This window comes from Astatotilapia calliptera, chromosome 15, assembly GCF_900246225.1.
Source record: "Astatotilapia calliptera chromosome 15, fAstCal1.2, whole genome shotgun sequence".
NCBI classification, from domain to species: Eukaryota; Metazoa; Chordata; class Actinopteri; order Cichliformes; family Cichlidae; genus Astatotilapia; species Astatotilapia calliptera.
Window position 1 is genome coordinate 4,047,161 of NC_039316.1, and position 22,849 is coordinate 4,070,009.

Genomic DNA, 22,849 nt, shown 5'->3' on the forward strand with positions numbered 1-22,849 from the left:
TGGTCTGTTTAAAGAGGAGGTGGGCTTGAGTGTTAAGCAGCCACAGCTGGTGATTTAAAAAAAAAAAAAAAAAGAAAAGAAAAAAAAAAAAGCTTGATATTATATGTATCATTACTTTTGTGGAGGCGAGTTTAAGAGTTTTTTTAGTGTTGTTTGCACGAGGGTTTTTGAAAGAGAAAGGAGGTGATTGTGTTTGTATGTCAGCAAGGAAGGGTTCTGCTAAGACATTGCAAAGCTTAGCTTTAGTTTAGGGGGGGTGTAAGATTGGTAGTTTTGAGTCTCCCCTCCCCCATCAACACTATTGATGTCATAGAAAGTGAGGTCAAAGCTTGTTGTTAGTTTGTATATGTCTGTATTGTATTGTTGCAATGTGACTAACATAAGTAGAAAGGTTGTTTGATGTTGTTGTAGCTCCAGTGTTCTTTTTGAGTTGACGTTGATTCGGACAAACTTAAGGAAGCTGGAAGCTGTCTCTAGATGAAGTGGCAGTGTGTGTTTAACATGCAGCCAATTATTTCATATGCTTGCTGCTGTCACAGTGATGTCAGTATCATGGTGTTGCTTATGTGGCTGTTAACATGGTCTCGTGACATTTATATGCATAGTGATAATTACAGCAAGTTATGGCAGAAAGCCACCGGTCCCTCCTTCGGATATCCTGTGTCTGAAGGGACAGATGGTAAGCGCACCACATTTGCCATTAGGGACACTTTATTAATCAGTTATTTTCATATTCCGTAGTACAGAATGTCTGAGTCAAGAGTTGTGCTTAAAAGCAATTTGTGTTCGTGGCTGGCTTCCTGTATGCATGCTGGAGCTTTTAGATGAGTAAAGGTTATTCACTGATCCATGCAGAGACGCTCGTGTGTGAAGTCTGCAGTTGCACAGCAGGTCTCTTAATATTTTAGGTCTGTTCAGAAACCCTACTGCTGTTGTGTAACAGGAGCTGGTAGACCTCTCAGCACTCAGAGGCTGATGAGTCGAGGTGCTCATGAGTCGGCCTGTAACAGTAATAGGAACAAAACTTGATGCAGGTGTACCAAGCCTCAAATAACTCAGCAACCGTTTTTCTGTATTCATCTTACTCTTTTCGCTATAAACACCACATTTGACCACCTCCCCTCTACCCTTAATGACAAGTTTTGACACCTCAGTGTTTATCAGTAAAGATGTTGTTTGATGACCATTATGATAGTTTCTGGGTTTTTCAAAGGGTAGCTGAATAAGCAGAGACCACCCTCACGAATCTGCACACCCAGTCATTTTGTTCTATAAGCAGCTCAATTCAGAAAAGACCTTAAAGGGTCCTTGTAGGATTTCAAGCGTTAAAGAGTTAAGGGTAAAATTTTGAGACTTCCTAGTAAAACAGATGCTACTATATTAACTTAACACTTATAAATATTTTTATTAACTTGCATGCATTTAGAGGGGATTGTTCATCATTTTGACAAGTATTTGTGCTCACTGTCCAAACAAGGCTTAATATATATATATTTTTTTAAACACACTGTACGCACTTAAGCAGAAGCAAGCTGAATATTAGTCATGAACACAAAAAGTGGTCGTGAGTTTTACTTTCACAGTTAGTGCACCTCACTGGAAAGGAAGACACTCTTATGTAAACTTGCTCCAGAAATACAAAATGGATGTTGTGGCAAAAGCTCAAGAGCTTGGCTGATGTTTGACCTTTTACTGTGCTCAATTGGATCCTGTTTGCGGATAGTAGTTTGAATATGGCAGTTAGTCTTCTAAATATAAATTCAAAAATCTTCCAGTTTTTTCCAAATATCTTATGGCATGTATAACTATTTGTATAAAAACAGACAAATGTAAAACAAGAGCCAACAAAGAGCTATTAGATAAGAAAGGAAGCAACAGTAAAGTAAGGAAGCTTCACCACAAAGCTTTGACACTGTTGGGGAATTATAAAGCAAATACATTATTGATTCAAAAGGGTAGTCTACCTAAAAGAACTCATAGGACAGCTTTGTTTCATGCTGTTTTAAATGCTAACGTTTCCTCTGTGACTAATGTGGAGGTGTGCTGTCAGTCGCAATTTGAGGTTCTAGTCTGTGAGCATTGCCTCCATTACTGAATCTTTTAGAATTGACCTATTTTATTGGTGCCAGCTGTTAACATTTTGTCTGGTATCAACTTATGCAAAGCAGGGTCTGCACAGAAAATACTGTAGATATATAATTACAGATTACCGTGCTGTTTTAACTCTTTATTCCAAAGTGTTCAAGAAAGCCACTGGACGCTTATAAATGTATCTGTAAGATTACTGAGTGTAGCAGGGAGTGCTGACTGACTTATTTTACTCCATGATTCATGTTTTGCATGATGCCTTTGGCTGACACTTTTTTCAGCCATAGCTGATGTGATCAGCAATTCAGCGGTCTCTTGATTCCAGTGTAGAAGCAGCAGACATGCGTCTCTGATTAGCAGTGGTCACCCCCTGGTCCAAAGTCCTGTCTCTGCCTGCAGTCACCATGGTGATGTAGGGTACACATGCAGATTGTTAATGGGGAGAAAAGAAAGACTCAAGAATCACAGACTGTGATGAAGAGATTAATGCTGCCCCATAGGTAGGTTTTATAAGGTGACATTCTGTTTTAAGACACTAATCCCCGTGTTGGATGAAAATGAATGAGCACCAATCCACTTCTCTTGGTTTCATGGTATTTTCTGGAGCTTGGGAATCGGATGAGCTCAGGCTAATTCAGAGGAGAAGCTTCCTTTCTGTGACTCGTGTCATTTATTACAGGCTGCTACTGACAGTTTTGATCATTGTAAAGAAAAGGGAAATAGCTGTGTCCTAGTGAAGGCCCCATCACAGTAGAGTGCATAATGCTGGGGTTATTTGGTGCTATATAGGCTGCTTGTAGTAATGGCGTCCTTTCTACTTTTGTCAAAAAAAGGTGAAAGTAAGTTGCACTTTATTCAGAGCTCTTCTTCCTGAGTGCTGATAAAGGGAGAGAGCACACATTATAGCTATTTCTAAAATTGCTAAAATGGTTACCTGTAGATTTAGAGTAGGTCTTGTTTATAAAAACGTCCGTACTTTCATACCTTGCACTGTTGCACACCTTATGATGTATGGAGTGTGCAAACCCTTCAAGCTCTGTTCAGGTTCCCTCTGAGCAGTCCAGAAAGTTGATTGAAATTATGATCTATTTTAATATATAATAATTCTGTTTAGAAGCTTTGTTATTGTCACTTAATTACTTAATTGCAGACAAAAAATGTTTTCATACTTTTCTCTAATCGTTCATATCTTTAAGGAAGCTGTCAAGTGGTTATAAATCATTTAAACTGACACTGATTGGAGGTTAGCTCATTGTGCAAAATTCATTGGCTGCAAAAACATGTAATTTTTTTTAATTGCAAGCTAATAATGATACACAGGTAGGTGTGGCCCCACATTCCCAGAGGGTGCATCATTGATGTGGCGATAACATAGCAGTCATTACCTCACTAAGTTGAATTGGTTGCTTTTTGCTTTAATAACTAGAGGAACGTGTGTATGTGTGTGCAGAGTTGAGTTTGAAATCATTTGGATGAACAGTTTTCATTTTTTACCAAAGGATTTCACAACAGTTGGCGCACGGATACGTCAGCTGCAGGGCTGCTCTACTCTGTGATTGGTTATTGCTTTAAGCAGCTGTGATTTGTTATTTGGCTGTCAGCAGGCTTTCATCACCGGGTACACTGGCAGCACAGAGAGAGCTGCTGTGCACAGTTGATGCATGGGGCACTGGTAACTTCATTATCTATCATGTGACGTGCCACCCGGATATATTCTGCTTTATCAACCAAAATGCTTATCTCCAAGCAAACAGCTGAGCTGCTGTGCACAAATTCACAGTTCCAGTGAAGTCTGTAGAAACAATGCAGTCGTGCCCAGAATAAAGCCAGCAAGTCGAAATGTTCTTTCCTCTGGAGAAGCACAAAATATGTGTATCTGGTGTTTTTATTAAAGAGTTTTCAGTAGGAAATCCAGCATTTCCTGAACTATCAAATAAATGAAAACGCACACACAAAAGCTGCAACCGTTCTGTCTCAAACAAGCACAGCACAGCTCAGTAAACCTAAAGTTATTCAGAGACATGCCTTGCAGTCTATAACATTATAAGTCCTTTGTGATGGATCACAGCAGAATAAAATATGGTTGTAAAATGAAGAGATTGCTTAGCAAAACATTTAAAAGTAAGTCAGCCTGTCGGTATCATTGCTGCTCTAATGTTAAAAATCATTGACATTTTGCTTTGTGAAGAGAATTTGAATTTAATTCCAGCCTTTCTTCTCTCTGTTTCACAGATGTTCCCCCTGCAGAGCAGGAGAAGCTGTTTATCCAGAAGTTGCGTCAGTGCTGCGTTCTCTTCGATTTTGTCTCAGACCCACTGAGTGACCTGAAATGGAAGGAGGTGAAACGAGCCGCGCTGAGCGAGATGGTGGAGTACATCACCCACAACAGGAACGTCATCACCGAACCGATCTACCCAGAAGTGGTTCACATGGTCAGTGTTACAGTAAACAGTGGAAATGAGAAGCTTGGACCAGTTGTTTTTATTTTATTATTTTATTTTGACCTGGCAAATGTTTAATAAGTAGAGAGTATAAGTGAACATAATTAACTAAACTTAGTTAGCCATCTTTGTACTTTGTATCACTCAACTCCTGGAAAAAAGTAAAGCCTTGCATAAAAAGCGATTTGGTTACTCATATTGCAAAAGTATGTGTGGACTTTGTCTCGAAAGGCTACATCTTATGTCAACTTAACTTTCAAAATAAGAGTAAGGGAATTTTCCAGTTGTAAATAGGTCACATCATTGTCGGAGATGGAGGAAAAAATTAGAAGAAAATGCAAAGTATGTTGCCAAGATACATGGGACTCCCACCCAAGTCAGGTTTAAGTGTGAGGAAACTCTGCCACCAGTGTTTCCATGAATGAAAGCTTTAAATGATTTAGAATAGAACATTAAAATCTGTAATGTCCTGTGATGTACTAGTGCTGTGGTTCTATAGCTGATGATATTTCTCATAAAGCTTTTTATCCCATAGAATATGCAATGTGTAATATGGTTTGGGGAATGTTTTAGTAGTTTAGGTCTAAAAATATTCACTTACACAAACTCTGCATTGTTCCTTTATAATTGCTTTATTTCGTGTTAGCGAGATGTCACGTGTCACTTCTCTTACTGTAAAATTGTGTAAGTTGTAATTGTGAAAAAAGGCTCAGTGGAAGCCACATGGCCTCGGAGAGCCATCTCACCCGGTAGATTCCCTTTTCTTTCTTTTTTTCATGTTTGTGATGAAGCTGATTTGTTTTCTTCAGTTTCATTTTCGCAGCATGGAACGAACATTTTGTGGTTTTCACTTGACCCATTTTAGTTTTTATTTTGGTAGTTTTTTTTTTTTTTGCCACAAATCTTTTAAGATCATTTAAATAATTCGTATGCATCCAGGTGATCTGTTTGTTTTCTTCAGCATGTCTCTTGTTTGAATTCGTCTAAAGATTGTTCGTGTATTGCACACCCTAAATTGTTTGTACCCCTCAATGGTGTAGGTCTGAAAACTGCTCGTTTAATCAGGGTGTTGCCAGTGCAGCTGTGTTGGAGCTCCTGCTGTAGATTGGAGAGGTGTTCCTCTTAGGTCGTGGTCTCAATGTGTTCCTGGTGCCAGATTTGCTTTCCCAAGCCAAATTAAAAAGCCTTTGATGTTAATCAAAGGCCGGCCTCAATGCCACATGGTAAACTGCAGATGATCAAGGTGCAAATTTCCCCCCGTCCTCCTTTGCCTGGGCTTTATTTGATCAATGCGGCAGAAAATGCAACTGAGCTGTCAAATCAGCATAAAAATATACTCTTACTCCTGGCAGCGCCTGTCCCCGTACCCCCTTAAAGACAAGGGCTCTTTGAAGTCCACTGATGGCTTTTATGATCAAAGTAAGTAAAGAGTGACACGACATTTTCCTTTATGGTAATAAAGTGTATTCTGATGCTAAAACTTTGCACATTATTTACTTCCGTAAGGTTTCTGTATTTCAGAGCATTTTTGACATCTCAGTGTTCAAGCATCATTATTTAAACAGGCATTATTTGCACTACATGGCACTGTAACAGTGGTTTCGTTGTCCTGATCTATTTGTTGAAAGTAAGGAGTGATTTCTGCTTGGAATAATAACCTGATGGTGAATGAGTGTTTTGACCTCTGATCGACTGGAATCCCAAAGGAGTTCTGAATGCGCCGTCTCAGAGGCAAAATAGATTCTTCACAGTCTGGGGTCTGTACAGTCACAGAAATAGGCCAGTATGGACAACTAGCGCAAGAGACTGTTGATATCCACTCACCTACCACCTTTTTATTAATTCTTTAATACAAACAATACCTCAAAGTTGATGTATTACACTGAACTTGTTAAAAAACAGTTTAAGTCTGATATGTTTGCACAATGTGTATTTAAAATGTAATCTCAAAATACTTCACTGGTCTTTCTTTCCACAACATTTTAACGTCTTTGCCCCTTACAGAGTCTGCTGTATTTTGCAGATATTAACTTATCCATATTGCACATTTTTGGTGATGAATCAGTTTCACAGCACTGCTCTTAATCTGAAGAAACGAATATACACCAATCCCCAAATCAACGCTCACTGCCTTGTTTTGCCTAGTATACCTAATATGTGCTGTGGATGTAGCATGAAAAATGGATACATTTCAAAGCACAGTCAGTCCACAGATACACAGATTCATCGTAGTTAAATGTATGAAATATTAAAAAGAGGAAGATACGAGCTCAGAGAACAGAGAGAAGCAAACAAATCTAAAGGCTGATTAAAAAGCAACATGAAACACAGTAACCTACACTCTGTTCTTGTTTATTGCTTTTCATAAAATCTGATTTTCATTACATTACAGCATTCCAATTTTGACATAACTGTGGCTCGTAGGAGTACACTCAAACCTAAAGGTAACATTAGCCACAGCAGCTGCTCATACTGAATTTAATAAGGCAGGTCTCCTTCACAGCCGGGGGCGGTGCTTATCAGGTTTTGACGTCTCAGTTGGTTTTAACCTCGAAGGGCTCAAGAAGGAAAAGGAAGGAGAGGATGTAGTCAACTCATAATTTGTGGATCTAGACAATTTTTAAAAAATGGCAAAAAGTGGATTTTGCAACATTTAAACACGTTTATGCTGATAGAAATATTTTACTTGTCTTTTAAAGGCAGTTTGGACAGTACATGGTCCAATGGATTTGATCTATTTGTTACTACAGGTTACTGGCAGCCTACGTAAACAAAGAAATGGTGATGTTTTAAATATTGTGTTTTTATGCAAGTAAAAAGGGCAGAGGCCACCGCTTCCTTGAGCGGTTTGGATTTCTGTGGGGGAAATGTCTTTTTCAAGTTTATATTTATCTGGCATGTCCGATTGTCTGTCCTCTGTTTTTGTTTCCCAGTTTGCTGTGAATATGTTTAGGGCATTGCCGCCGTCATCCAACCCCACGGGTGCAGAGTTTGACCCAGAGGAAGATGAACCCACTCTAGAAGCTGCGTGGCCGCATCTACAGGTACATGCATCACACCCACATACATGGTTTAGTCAGAAAGAGCCTGTTCACCTATTTCTGTTGTTTTAAAGTCTTTGCCCCTCTTCCACAGCTCGTCTACGAGTTCTTCCTGCGGTTCTTAGAGTCACCGGACTTTCAACCAAACATAGCCAAAAAGTATATTGACCAGAGGTTTGTATTGCAGGTGAGCATGTTGCTAGAGCACAGCTTCTTTCTCTGTAAAGAGGAGCTATGATGCTCATTTCCACCTTGATATTTTTATTCTTAACTAGACAAGCTTTGCATGATTGATAGTTCAAAATAATCCTTGTTTATCGCATACCAGTGCTTGGTCCAGCCCCTCTGTTCGTGCACTGTCTAAAACAAGCTGTTTTAGCTCCTCTACCTTTATGCATGTGGGTGAGGCATCTGCGTGTACAGCTTTGACTGTGCGCACAGATGCCTGGAAAGAACATATTGAGGATATCTGCTCTCCTACACGTCATTTGAGGCCAATGTTTGTCTGAAGTTTAGTGACTAAAGCAGCCTAAGGCCTGAAGTTTTGGCTTTTTCAGATTAGTTGCACATACACTGAAATCATTGTTTGAAGCTTTGGCCATGTTTAGTATGAGCATGCATTTCTGCATTTCTGTAATAGTATCAATGTGACAAAACAATAAAAACCGTAACATGCCCACTTAAGAGCATTGTATGTAGTACTTGGTTACGTTTAATTTTATTGTCCCATTAACCTTCTTTTGTGTGTGTGTGTGTGTGTGTGTGTGTGTGTGTGTGTGTTTCTTCAGCTCTTAGAACTTTTTGACAGTGAAGACCCCAGAGAAAGAGATTTTTTAAAGACCACTCTCCATCGCATCTATGGGAAGTTCCTGGGCCTTCGAGCATACATTAGAAAACAGATTAATAACATATTTTATAGGTGAGTGTGTGTCTTCTATAGCTACATTAATGGTGCTTGTTTTGTTTATGGGGTTTTTTTTTTTTGTTTGTTTGTTTTTTTGTTTTCTTTAACCCTCAGGGCTCTATACTGGCCACTTGTGGCCACGAACAAGCTGAAAGGGTGGTGATTTTTAACAAAGCCTGAGGGTTAAAGGAACATTATTGCTAACTTGTGTGTGTTTGCCCTTTTTCAGGTTCATTTATGAGACTGAGCATCATAATGGAATTGCAGAACTACTGGAAATACTAGGCAGGTAAGATACTTTTAGATTTGTTAAAGCAGCTGCTGTTCGCAGTATAGGGCTCAAAATATAGGTTTGTTTTTTGTGTGTGTGTGTGTGTGTGTGTGTGTGTGTGTGTGTGTGTGTGTGTGTGTGTGTGTGTGTGTGTGTGTGTGTGTGTGTGTGTGTGTGTGTGCATACACGTACACAAGTGGTCCGCAGGTGCGCATTTGCTATCAAAATAAAAGATGCGCACCAGATAAGAAGTTTCAACATGCGTTTGCATACATATTAAAGGCACTGTTTTGGTCCACTAGAGTGGGATTTTCATGGCATATTCTGCACCACATCTCTGTGCGTTCATCATTTGTTTGAAGCCAACTCACCTCCTCCAACCACTTCTCCGAGAATATGCGCTTCTTTTGCGGACTCCCTCTGACATTTCTTTGGAGGTGAAGGAACACCAAAGTAATTGCTTAAAGGAGCTTCTTCGACATCTTTAAGAGTTCTAAACAAATGTCTGTCCTCCTCCAGAAAATCTTATGCACGCAAACGTGCGTTGCAACTTCTGATCTGGTGCGCGTCTTTTATTTTGATAGCGAGAGTGCACCTGCGGACCACTTATGTACACCCCTGTGTGTATATGTGTGTGTGTGTATATATATGTGTGTGTACGTACACACACACACACACACACACACACAGTATGTGCAAAAGTGTTGAGCTACCTCTTTTTTTCTTTGTAGTTTGCTAGGATAATGGCTAAAGGGTGCAGTGATTTATACCATTTGCAAATTTAAGTAGAAATAGAGTATATGAGGCAAAAAGTGAGTTTGCATAGTTTTAGTAAGTTTGAGAGTCAATATTTAGTAACGCCACCTTTATCCTTCAACACAGCCTGCGCTTTCTTGTGATTTCTTTGAGTTGTCTTCAGAAATAGTTCTCCGGGCTTCTTGAAGGACATTCAAAGCACTTCTCTGGATGCAATTGAAAAATGAAGCTGTTGGCAATCAGATGCTTTCCAGATGGAGTTGTATTGTGGAGGATACAGATTTCGGTGCCATCACTCCATAAGACTTGTTGCCACTGATTTCAGTCCAGTCCTTGTGTGATTTGTCATTTTCATTAGAACATTTCTAATGAGGCTTCAGTAAACAGATAATGGGTCACCTGAAAGGCCACATGGTATTTGCAAAGTTGCTATGTATGGACATATTACTGGTTCATCCCATGAGTTGAGAGATTATTTTGTGTTCGTAGGTCTGTGCTGAAAAAAAATTTCTCTGATAATGTTCAAGTACAAGGACTGAAAATGAGTGAAAGAACAGTGTCCAAAGAAAGTCTTTGAACGAGCTTCAGAAATCCTGCAGAACTATTGTTCAAGACCATTTCAAAAATGACAGGCTGACTCCTTGGAAGAAATGTATAAGAGCATTAGTGGTGGCTCAAGACTTTTATTAATATTTAGATGCCGAATTATTGTAAACTGGAGTAATTTCTTCTCTAATAACGGTCTTTCTCACAGCATAATCAATGGATTTGCATTACCTTTGAAAGAAGAGCACAAGATATTCCTGCTGAAAGTCCTCCTGCCTTTGCACAAAGTCAAGTCCCTTAGTGTGTATCACCCACAGGTAGGAATTTTCTTATGCCTTGCTCTGCCTTCCTCTGCTATAAGCAAAACGCTGTAACAAAAGTATGTCTCGAGCAAAGTCTTTTCACTTGGCAGACATGCAGGTAATGCCTCAAAGCAGTTATTTTGTCAGTGAAGCGTGTATCCAATGATAAAAAATGTGGAGTTAGTCACAACTTTAACTCTCAATGTTCACCAGATAAAAATGCACATTTCAACTTAACAATCTGGTCCTTTTACCCCTAACTAATGTTTAAAAATAGCGTACACATGCAAAAACTGACATCTGTGCTCATGTGCCAATGCAGCAACATTTTTTTGCCTGATTAGAACATTTAGGACAGCCGCCATCTTTGATGTTACTTTATTATGTAGATTCTGTAGTTTGTTGAGTGCAATCTCTCTCCCAATAATATTTATGATACTTCTGATTTTGTCAAAATGAAAACAAATGCCGTTTCCTGTTTTTCCCTTTTATTTCCCAGCTGGCCTACTGTGTGGTACAGTTCTTAGAGAAGGATAGCACCCTTACAGAACCGGTAAGATTTATTTATTTTGATATTGATTTTTTGGCTTTTTTTTTATTTTTTATTATCGATTGACCTTCAAGCTCTTTTCAGACATACGTCATTCAAACTCCTCAAGACAGTATTCTCTGTTTGTTTTATGGTGGGTAAGGTCGGAGCAAACATAAACGCGCTCACAAGTCCTCACAAACCTGCTGGAAGGTGTTTTGGATTTTGTGTGCTTGCATTAAGGCCCTGAGATCAACTAAACTACTTTATGAATATGTTGACTACTGTTTCTGCTTCTACTGATAGTTTTTGTAATGTAAGCTCATGTAATCCACCATCAGCAGATTAATAGCTGACCAAAATCGGCTGTCCAAACATTCCTGCTTCCTCTTTAATAAGCCTGGTATCCTGTCTGTGTGCGTAGACGGTAATGGCATTGTTAAAGTATTGGCCAAAGACCCACAGTCCAAAAGAAGTTATGTTCCTCAACGAACTGGAGGAGATACTGGATGTCATTGAGCCTTCGGAGTTCGTCAAAGTCATGGAACCCCTCTTCAGACAGCTGGCCAAATGTGTGTCAAGCCCGCACTTTCAGGTCTGAACCACATCCCTGTTTATTTTGATGCGTGTTTTAGTTAATCGTACAGTGTGCATTCTGTTTGTCTGTGTACGCACGTAACCCTGTGAAAAACTGTGTTGTCAGGTAGCAGAGCGAGCGCTGTACTACTGGAATAATGAGTATATCATGAGCCTGATCAGCGACAACGCTGCCAAGATCCTCCCCATCATGTTCCCAGCCCTTTACCGCAATTCCAAAACCCACTGGAACAAGTGAGGCTCCCCCCCCCACCCCCTCCATTTATCTGTTTATCTTTATGATGAAGTGTATGAGGATAGTACGTAAGCAAAGCAAGTGACCTGTGGTAACCTTTTTGTGTCTGTAGGACGATTCATGGGTTGATTTACAATGCTCTGAAGCTCTTTATGGAGATGAACCAGAAACTGTTTGATGACTGCACCCAGCAGTTCAGGGCAGAAAAAAGCAAGTAAGTAATGCAGGGAGACATCACACCCATTTATACAGCGCAAGCTACAGTTTCCTTGTTCTCATTACAGTGTTAGAAACGTCATGGAAAACATTGTTTAAACATCATTAGAAGTGGAAAAGATGACTAAGTAGATACAAACTAAAACCACAATCTCTTAACTTGAAAGAGTTTGGGTATATAACTTTTTTTTTTTTTAACATGAGTTTATCTTTCAGCAAATCTTCTCTGTTTTGAAGAAGTCTCTTAGGACTCTGTGTGTGTTTGTGTGTGTCAGAGAGAAAGCCAAATGGAAAGAGAGAGAAGAAGCATGGGTGAAGATTGAGAATCTAGCAAAGGCAAACCCACAGGTGAGCAAATAAATAGTAACCTAGCAATTCTCACAGTGCTGCAACCCTCTCAGTGGTTTGCAGGGTATCTCAGTGCGAATCAAGCAGGGTTTGATGTTTTGGTGATGAACATCAGTTGGTGTTTTGACAAACACTCCAACTGAGGGGAAAAAAGGAAAAAGAGTTTCTAGTTTTTCTTCTCTTCTTTTTTTCTTTTGTGTATGTGTGGAAGCAACAGATGGAAAGTTACAGGATGGATTGTGGGGAAATGTATGTCCAAAAGCTGAGGATTAAAGTCATTGAGAAAAGTTCTGCTTAAAGCTAGCACCTCTCACAAACCTGTATATTGGATAATGCGATTCTTTGTGGTTAACTTTTCTTTCTCTTCCTGTGCTGCAGTTTGTCGTGTATGTGGACTCAATAGGATCAGGGAGTCCGATGGACATGGAGACAGATGGGCCACTGCTAGACGATGTCAACATGCTAAAGAAAGCAGTAGTTGAGGAAGCCACACAGGTCAGTGTGTGTAACATTTAATATGCATGCCTATATCTGAGGGGTACCACACGTTCTCACTGAAATGTGCACAAGCTTTGATGAATATCGCTTTAATATGAGACCTGTTTACATTTCAGTCTTAATGAAATCATATACGTGGTCATAAAAAGCAGAAATCTGGACACTTTAATTTATTTATTGATACTGACTTTGGCGCCAGGAATGGAGGTTTATTTTTGTTTGAAAACAAATAAATGTGGTTATGTTAAGTGGAACCACACAGCCACAGTCCAGCAGTCCGTTTTTTTTTTCTTTCATTTTGCTTCAAAGCAGCAGAAAACTACAAGAAATGTTAATAATGAAGAAAATGTGTGAAGTGAAAAAAGCTAATAATATGAAATGAATTCCACTAATCACACCTCATTTTGCAGGATGCTGTGGAGCCTCTCTCATTAGTTGACATAAATACAAAAGCAATTTTAGGACATTTAAAATTGTGAACTGTGCAGCTCAGGCTTAGCGACATTTTTCTCATGCCGTGTGCCAGTCACTTTGCCTAAATCGTCCAGTTTGGTGTGACTGTACTGTTTTAGCGATAGCTGTGCTGTAAATAAAAACCACGTTCAGGCCCATAAATATCTGTGTGGCGCGTGTGAAAACAGCAGCACTATCAGGGGACTTTGTAGTGGTTACTGTGCAACTGCCGCTGCCACCAGCAGCTTTTCAGAAGCACAAAGACGAATGCGGATGTTCCAATTCTGCGCGATCGATGCAGCTCCTAATGCGTCCTGTCATCACTTTGTTTTTTTGTTAATATCTGTCAAATGCTAAAATGAAGAATGCTGTCGACCGAGCAGCACAGAACCTCTAAGCTGTCTGCACACTCCTGTTTGTGTAAACTATGTGGGTGTAGGACTGTTGCAGACAGCATCTTCACATTTGTATTGTTTTGAAACAGTGGTCATAAAATGCACACATACAGTGAATTTGCAGGTTGTTGGTTAAAAAAATATTTCTTCAGAATCACAAATGAACTTGGTTTATGACTCAGCTGTTTGGCCCCACAAGTAATTCCTGAGCAAAGATGGTTATTCCAGCTGCTGAAACGGAGACAGATTACATAAATCACTTGAGCATCCTGTCTGCCTTCCAAACCCAAACAACAGAGACGGGATGAACAAAGAGTGTTAAAGGACAATATTGCCAGAGACTTGTCCATGCTGCACTATCACATTTTTCTTTATTATACAGTTTTGAATTGTATAGCTTATCAGTTTTGTCATGTAAGTGAGAAAAAGGTTTGAAAGGAAGGCAAATTGCAGGAATTAAAATCTTGTTCGGCCTGTAAAACGGGCCTCCGTGCAGAAGCTTAGGTTCATGAAGTGGGGCTGTAAATGCATTAGTTCTGATTTTACTGATCCCTCTTTGTGTCTGTGTCTAGATCCAAAAAGACCAGCGCAGAGAACGCCCGTTGATGCGGAGGAAATCTGAGCTCCCCAAAGACATCTCCACAGTCACAGCTTTGGAGTTGCACCGAAGAGCAGAGGAAATGTTGACGCCACACGATGGCCATTAAGAGACCATCCCAGACCTACCATAAACCAGCAGCATCCACAGTGGAATCACAAACCCACGGAGGGCCAGCACAAAACCCCCCAAAACAAAACAGAACTGTGGTATCTCAGTCCAGCCCAGTGCAACACAGAAATGAACGATCCCAGCTCCACCTGACACAGAAAATGTCTAAAGCCACACATCTAAGCCAGGTCCGGCTTTGCGAGACAAGCGGTGCTCGGTCCTTACTGATCCCCACCCCTTCACCTGGTTCTTGCTTGCGGTGCTGGGATGTCCTGCATGACCACAGCAACCCGCCGTATACTGAACTTCAAATAAGAAATTGTCATAATCTCCTTTTCTTCTGTTTTTTTTTTTTTTTTTTTTTTTTTTTTCTCCTCCCCCTGTCTGCTCAACTTGTGTTCTGGGGTGCTGTGCTGCCCCCTTCTGGTCATTTTTCTCAGGTGTTCTGTTCTGGTGTGTGTGTGTGTGTGTGTGTGTGTGTGTGTGTGTGTGTGTGTATATGAGCCGTCTTCTTCTCGTCTCTTCTTTATCAACGTCAGGTGCTTGTACAAATAATAAGAGCCCCCAACTATAACTTCAATGGAGGCCATCTACAGTGGGGTGAGACTGTGTCAGTTCTTTCTGTATATTTAATATTGGCTGTTTTTTCTCATAAAATTTAAACTAGATAGCTGTTTATATTTTTCCCTTCATGCTATATTAGGAGCTCTTCTAAGATTTTTAAAAAATCACGTCCTATCTGAAGAACTGTTCTGTTTCTTGCTATTATTTTAGGATTCATTCATTCACTCCATTCATCAGGACTGGGCCACTCCTGAATTCAGCAGGGGTGTGTATTAAGGATTGGGGGGAAAAAAAACCCCTTTTAACTCAGTGCTGTTCATCAAACACGGCCAACCCGACTGAGGTTCCAGGTTTTTCTTCTGCACATCATTATTCCCGTGTAGAAACCTAGTTCGGTGCCAACTTTCTCATTTAGTTCCTGTTTTTAAGAAAAAAAGATCTTTTAATTTTGAAGGCAGTCAGTTAGCACGGCTCCCAAAGCATCTATGGCTTAAAGTTTACCACATGTTCAGAGCATTTTTTTATCGGTCACAGCGATGAGTCCGCGGCCCAAGCATGTTTGGCTGCCCGGTTACATGAGAGCGGATTGTGTCGATTTATTTTTAGTTTCCTATTTACGTCCAGCCATTGTGTGTTTAACATGGTTATTAGCATTCAGTACAAGTCACTATCATTCATTTAAGGCTTATGAGAGGTTAAAGAGATGTACTAGGTTGTTTGGGATTAACACGATGTTACTGTGTGTTGAGAGAAGTTAAACAGGGGCAGAAACCGTGCCGATAATGAACTTTGTCTTTTTTGTTTTTCAAATCTTTTCAAGCAAGATCCTTTTATTTGTACAACAATTGGTAGAGAATAGATTGCTCCGTAGAGGAGGCATGTTTGGTTTGAAGAGGTCAAACATAAGCCTTTCTTTTCACAGTGCCTTTTGTAGTCGGAGAGGGTATTTACTCAACTGAGAACAGAGTAGCAGCATGACATAAAATGTCAGATGATTTCAAAGGTTATAACAGTAGTTTCCATAAAAAACGTATTCAGGTCCATTGTTGGACTTCTGCCTTGTTGAAGCTACGTAGTTGGATCCGTTTTGTTTTTTTTGAGTTCAAGGCTAAAGAGCAGAGATGGCGTGGTTGCCCCAAACCACTTCAGCAAAGAAGCACTTCCTGATAACACTTGAAAGACACTCGCAACACAACTGAAACTAAAACAAACTAGTAAACATTTGAAATCCGTGATGCTGTCTGTCTTGGTGTGTGTGTGTGTGTGTGTGTGTGTGTGTGTGTGTCTATGTGTGTGTGCGCGCTTGTTTGAGTGTTTGAGTCCCCTCCCCATAGTGCCTGTTGTTAAGAGCTAGCCTATACAGGAGAGGAAAATCACCTCCCATCCCAACTTTTCTTCTTCCATCCTGTGGCCCCTCTATTCCCGTTCCACTTTTTCTGATTTGTCCCATAGTCTGATCCTCTCTCGTCCCGCCCTCCACCTGCGTGCCCACACGGTGCACGCCCTCTTCAGTTTAAAAACACGAAACAAAACCTGTAGGGCTCGTTATTTGAGCACGTGTTTGCTTCTGGATGCTTGCAAGTTCTTTTTTTTTAAAATTTTGTTTTTTGTTATGGTTTTATTCTTCCTTTGCTCGCAGAACCTCTCTGTCAGTGTTTTCAACTGAATGTGCAAATTTGTAAATAGTACTGCAACCACACTGTTCAGTTCTCTCCATGTTTGTCTTGAAGAACAACAGTCATTCAAGGCTTTCACCAAAACCCGACAAAAAGGAAAGCGATTCCATCCCGGCTGAAGCGCAGTGCTGGCTCCCATTGGTGACTGCTGTTCTTCTTCAGATGGCTTTAATATTGGCTTCTTTGGAGCTCTCTTCATTTGACATAAGCTTTTTGTTTCTTTGAAAATAGTTATATTTGCAAGTGTCCTTTAGTATGCGTCTGATACTAAATGGCTTTGTCTAATATTGTACATACAATGTACTTTTGTGTTATAACTATTATTAAATGGTAGATTTCATATTTTGTACAAAATATCCCGTGTACAGATTACAGAGGTTATTAGCAACTGCTGACAGTTGGTATGTGGGACAGAGTTCAACACATGTAACTATTTACAGTTAGAAACCATATAGAATTTGGGTAGTTTTTTATCTTTGTAATTTTGACATCGTTTCCATTTTTTTTTTTTTTTTTTCACCTCCAGATGTGTTGACCCTACATACATGAGCTTTTCGTGTGTGCTTTTATCCAAATCTCCAGTGGTGTACATCTATCTATATACAGCAAATAAAGAGAACATGTGTTTTATATTTTCATCCTAAGAAAAAAAAAAAAACCAGTGTGTCATCTTTTTTCCTTGCAGTGCTCCTGATGGTCACAAGTTCATGCTTGGACTAAATAGTGTTGACATTTTGTAACTTTTTGATCCAGATGATCATCTGCTCTGTTCATCTGCTTCATCTTTTGATTGCTCTGTAAATATCTAACACTCCACAAGCTAAAATAACAAAGATTCTGTCTGAGTGGTGCCCAAAAAACGACGTGGGCTTTATAGATCATTAGGAAACCTTACGGGGGAACCCAGAAGCATCACCCTATAGCAGAAAACTCGTAAGCTGGAGAGCATCTCAGTGATTTAGAAGATCATAATTTAGCCTGAAGTTTATTTAACACAATTCAGTGGGCTACATACTGAACTTAAAAGATAGATCCAAAGAATCAATGCTATCAGCAGTGGTATCAATACTATTGATATTTAGATCAATCTTCCAAACTCTAGCTGCCAGTAATTTCTTTTAAATGTACAGCCAATCTTTGGTTTGCGTCGGGGTTAATTGTGGAACTTAATTTGATGCAGTGTGTTTAGTGTTTATAGTAAAACTAAGACAACCAGCTCGAGTGTGTTGAAATTGATGTATTTCAGTTTAGTAAAGTTTAGTAATTTTTTAAAGTTGGACAAGAACAAATTAGCTTTGAATTTGAAGTCAGAAAACCAAATAAGCCAAACTGTATGAGCTTAGATTACATGGCCTAAAAAGTCTCCAAAGACTGCCTATCCAGTATATCCATTTACACATTAGCAATGACAGGTTGTAACACACACATTTTTAACATGTCTTAATGTAACTCATCTTCTTTATTAATGATTGATTAAAAAATAATGAAAAACACTAAAAGAGGAACCCCAGATCCCCAATCCTGAAAAAAATACCCTGATGCATCCACAAGTTACTAAAGAAATAAAGTGTTTTGCTGCCACCTGCTGGAGAATATTTGAACCTCAACACGCAGATTAATTGTCTTGTCAAGAAGCTTAATCGTGAATTGATGTGGTGCTTCACTTGCTTTCACTGCACTCATTTCTCACACTTTTAAGATGCAGACTTCATGCATCTCTGCAGACTTTTTCTACCTCCAAATTAAAAGATGATTTGGCATTTCAGAAATAAGAAATAAGAGGGGTGCGCAAAGTATTACACTAATGAAATGCACATCAGCATGCCACCTTTGATGTTTTCAGCCCTTTATTTTTAACATTAAAAGCTCATTTTCAAAATAGAATCTCATTTGTTGTTGTCGTTCCCGTTAATTATTTATCATTCTGAAAAAGTATATAATCCAGTCAGTTCGGTTTCATAATTTTACGCTGGATTACAATAAGAGTAATCTATGTTGCATTTTCTGAATGTTTGACTGTTTTCATCCTTTTTTTATGGTACTTTTACCAACCAGTTCCAGCCTAAAATGTGATCATATCCTCTTTTCAGATCAGAAGCAGTGATATTCATTCGGGTATCATCTGAAGGACACTGCTTTCTTTTTCTCCTCTTGTCTTCGAGTGTTGCTAGGTGCTTCCATCGGCCATTCACAATTGCCCGAACGCTCTCTAAATTGGCTTGTCTGAGGTCACTCAAGTTTCACCTATGAGATTGACAGACCACGTGACTTTCGCGCATTGCATTGTGGGTACACGTGGCAACAACATCAAGACACTGCATCAAACACTAGCATTTCCAGCACCAGTAATCATCAATTCTGCAGTTTTAATCCCTACTTTCATTTTATTTGCCCCAAAAACAGTTATGTAAAAAACGACGGAGAACACAGCAGGTCCGTACAAAGACAGACTTAACGAAAAGCCAAAAAAAAGTACGAGGAAAAAAAAAATCAAAGGAGTGAAAGGGTGAGACCCATACGAGCATACAGAGTGGACTAAAGACGTTAGCGTGCTGCCCAACTTTCATCACGCACATATTTATTATTATATGATCCTGAGTGAAGTGTGAGTGCAACACTCACAAAATGTTTAGTAACTTCAGATCCCTGCAACAAGCCCAGGTCTAGTTTACTTTGGTCATTTCACCGCTGTTGTTACATTTTTGTTCTTTATCTCCTGTACAGGCCAACGCAATCTATTTGTTATTTCAGGTTGTAGTATTACACAACATTTTCAGATCTAATAGAAAAAAAAGAGTGTTTTGTAATTAATTCAGTTTTTCTTTATTTATAACTGGCATTATTGTTTCATTCTATTATAGAATCTTACACGAAAGAGGCAAATTGTATTCCATCACGCTTTATTAGCTGCTTCGGTGAAAAACAAATCAACAATGAAAAAACAACAACAACATACTGGAAAACAGTTATTCATCACTTGATTCCTTCAATACAACACTTGGACACATATATGCAGACCTTTCGTGGCTGTTTTGATCTTGCTCTCTTTCAACCGATCAAATCTCGCTGTGGTAGCAGCTTTACACTCGGTCTGACCCAGGTTGATAGAGGGGCCCCAGTCTGGATCACATTCCAGCATTTTATAGGCTGTTTTTTTCTATAAAACACATCAAAAAATTGGCAAACATTAGCCCGCAAAGCCACAGTGAACAAAGCAGCATAGCACAACAAATTAAATTCAAATCAATATAGACTTATTTGTAACCTACGTCAACAATTATGTTACGATAAATTACGTAACAACTACAACAGAAGACTTGCCTTTGTGGAAATGCTTGGAGCAGACTAACATGTGAGCTGCAGTGTTCTGAAACGATATATTTGGTCTTCAAATTGCAGCAATCCAGGCCATCCGTCGGCTCTTTGTTACTTCGGAAACGTGGCTTAAACAATTTCTCTTCGACGACGTAATCCGATAACAACCGATCTCTTTACCCGTCGGCTTCCTGTGGCTGTCATGCGACCGGCTATTGCAGTTAATAATACAACGGCTTCTTGCCATTTTTTTGTTTCTTTTTATCGCTATGTGACTGTTTTCATGTGAAAGCCTGCGTGCGCTAGTACCGCTTGCCACTCGTTCCCAGAATCCTTTGCGGTTTTGCCCCTGAATGACGTCACATTTCCAATCTCTATTCATTTGAAGACAACAGTGAGGTTTGGCACCCACCCTCTTGTGTCTAGCACCCCTGCTGGGATTCATCTGCTGAACCCAAATGAACCAGCTGGGATTTGGAAAACAAATAGACTTGCATATTTTTCGCTCCAAAAACACACAACTGTTGGGCTGCTGGCATGAAAGCAGAAGGGAAAGTGTGTCAATTATTTAATTTATTTATTTCTCGCTTTGTTGGCGTTTGATCTTGCGCCCTTGTTGCAGTCAGCAAACTTATTATTCACAGATTTCTATATTTACTCTGAATGGGCATAATAACCCTTGTTCCTAAAAGCTTGCCCTAATGAGGATGAAAAAACAAAAACTAGAAAAAAATCCCAGTTGGGCTCATTGTCAACACGTTGTCCTCCAATTATCTAAGGAAATATTCCTCAGGGCTGCGTGCGTCATTGAAAATCAAAATACATCAGTGGGTTTTGTGGGTGGCTAAAAGGCTCTGTGTATCTCTCTCTCCCTCATCTCAGATGAGGTCACATGGGTTCATTGTTTTTGCCTGCAGTCACACTCTTGTACCACACGTCTCGACTTCAAATATGGTGTGTTGCCCCCCCCCCCCTTTTTTATTTCACTCTTTTTTTATTAGGATGTTCTGACAGCGTTCCTTGACTGTCAGTGCTCAAATCTTGTTGTGCGAACCCCCCCCCCCCAGTCCTTGCAACCAAAAAGCATCTCGTCACGACAGGAGATGTCAGAACCTATTGCCATGGAAACAGTGCTCCAAAGTTTGGAGCGTCGACCCCCATTTTGACTATATCCAATCAGATTTTAGGAAAAGCTTTCGGCTGTGCATTACTTTAATCGGAAGTCTGTTGTGGGCACATCTGTGTGGACCAGATATTACGTCTGAGTGATGCTTGCGTGTGTCTTGTGTGTGTGTGCATATGTGTGTGCATATGTGTGTGTGTGTGTGCGTGTGATGTTTGCAAGCCAAGAAGTGACTCATCATATCACACAGGGGGTCTGGGATTTAGCTCTGTGTCCTTATATCCACTTCATCTTTTCCTCTCGTGCTGGTGCTGTGCAACACCTGAAGTCTTTTTCTGGAAAGCGACGAGTCACACCTCGCACTCCAGCCGCTCTCCCCCTGAGGATGGAGAGCTGGGGTGCAGCCCAGGCCCGCTTTCTTTGATGCTCGACACTCCAGCTTCAAAGTCATCAGCATCAAAGCCAAGGACTTGGGATCAGGCCCAGGAGCAGCCCAGTATCCTTACGTTCGCGCACACACACAGGCAGAGACAACTTCACTTCAGGTTCGTCCGGCTTGAACAAAGCAAACTTCCTTACAGGGACACCACAAAGTTTGGTAAAACAGCACTTTGCTTAAGTGTTTGAAGATATAACCCTGCCAGTGAAACTAGAAACAACCCTCATGTTCTGTAAAGACTTTTATTTATGAAGTTAGACCTCATCAGTATGACTCACAGCTCATTCTTTGGGAGAAATCCATTCATTATTTGACAGAAATGATTTCAAACTTGAACAAGAAACCTTGGAAACACAACTCTAAACTCTTACCTATGATTCTTTGACCATTTTCAGGAACTTCTGCTGCTTTTACTCACTGAAATGATGAGTTTGTCCAGACCTGTAAGGGCCAAAAACGGGATTTGTAATTTGGCCTGAAACAAATTATTTGCTCTTTTTACTTTAAACCATACTTCACCATGTAAACCCAGAAAATTTTAATTGTTTCAACAATTAAAAATGAACACATTAAATATCGATTTGCATATATATGTTTTCATTTCTATAATTTCTCCAAAAAATCCCGCATTTTTCTGCAGTTTAGGGCTCACAGTAGCACCGCATGTATCTGATTGCCTACATCAGGTTTCGTTAAGGCGGAAGAAAATCACACTGATGATGTAGAAGTCTCAAAAAAATCATGCATAAATGTTGTACACTTGGAATCAAAGCGTTCCATTTGAAAACGCAGGCTGCTGGCTTTCTTGGCTGTCAGTAATAAAAAAAGATGAAAACTTCATTTTACTGTTATTATTTTCTTTATTTTTTAAGCACAAAAGCAAACAATGTTTAGTTGATTAATGAATAAAACACAGAGGCTCGGTTCAGCTGTGGTCAAATTTAAACATATATTGATGTTATTAGTTCTGAAAAGAGGAAAAATGTCATGTTTCTATTATCTTGATTACTGACTGTGTACTCTCAGTGCTGCTTTTAAATTAGGTTTGAGAAAATGAGTCCAAAAATTGAATTCATCTTCAAAGTATTTTTGAAGGGACATTTAAAAAAATAAAATAAATAATACCAGACTAAGAGCTGTGGCCTGAGGACAGCATTCACGTGTGTGTCTTTAAAAACAGTGTGAGGTTTAAATAATGAGCCTGGAAAAAAACTGATGTGGAAAAAAAAAGCAAAGGTATGAAAGTCTGAATTCAGATCAATAAAACCAGAGTCGAAATCCGACCCCACATCTGCCTGATCAGAAGACTGCGGAGTCTTGACATTATTAGCCTGTTCTCTCTCCACAACTAGTTTCCTGCCTGCTCCACGTGCACGTGGATGCACGTGTATGTGCGTTTTGGA

The 22,849-nt window shown here is 39.7% G+C and overlaps 1 protein-coding gene across 3 annotated transcripts in view; it reads left to right on the forward strand.

Annotated features, from left to right (window-relative positions):
• The window catches only part of ppp2r5cb (protein phosphatase 2, regulatory subunit B', gamma b), a 28,439-nt gene extending 11,226 nt beyond the window's left edge, over positions 1–17,213 (forward strand). For all 3 annotated transcript variants that reach the window (XM_026194756.1, XM_026194757.1, XM_026194758.1), the window contains 13 exons: positions 4,321–4,520; positions 7,463–7,573; positions 7,665–7,757; positions 8,359–8,489; positions 8,704–8,763; positions 10,256–10,364; positions 10,849–10,902; positions 11,303–11,473; positions 11,582–11,709; positions 11,823–11,924; positions 12,202–12,274; positions 12,653–12,769; positions 14,193–17,213. In XM_026194756.1, coding sequence (XP_026050541.1) covers positions 4,321–4,520; positions 7,463–7,573; positions 7,665–7,757; positions 8,359–8,489; positions 8,704–8,763; positions 10,256–10,364; positions 10,849–10,902; positions 11,303–11,473; positions 11,582–11,709; positions 11,823–11,924; positions 12,202–12,274; positions 12,653–12,769; positions 14,193–14,327 — 1,484 coding nt within the window. In that variant the 3' untranslated portion in view covers positions 14,328–17,213. The remainder of the gene's footprint in view (positions 1–4,320; positions 4,521–7,462; positions 7,574–7,664; positions 7,758–8,358; positions 8,490–8,703; positions 8,764–10,255; positions 10,365–10,848; positions 10,903–11,302; positions 11,474–11,581; positions 11,710–11,822; positions 11,925–12,201; positions 12,275–12,652; positions 12,770–14,192) is intronic.
• The last annotated feature ends 5,636 nt before the right edge of the window (positions 17,214–22,849 follow it).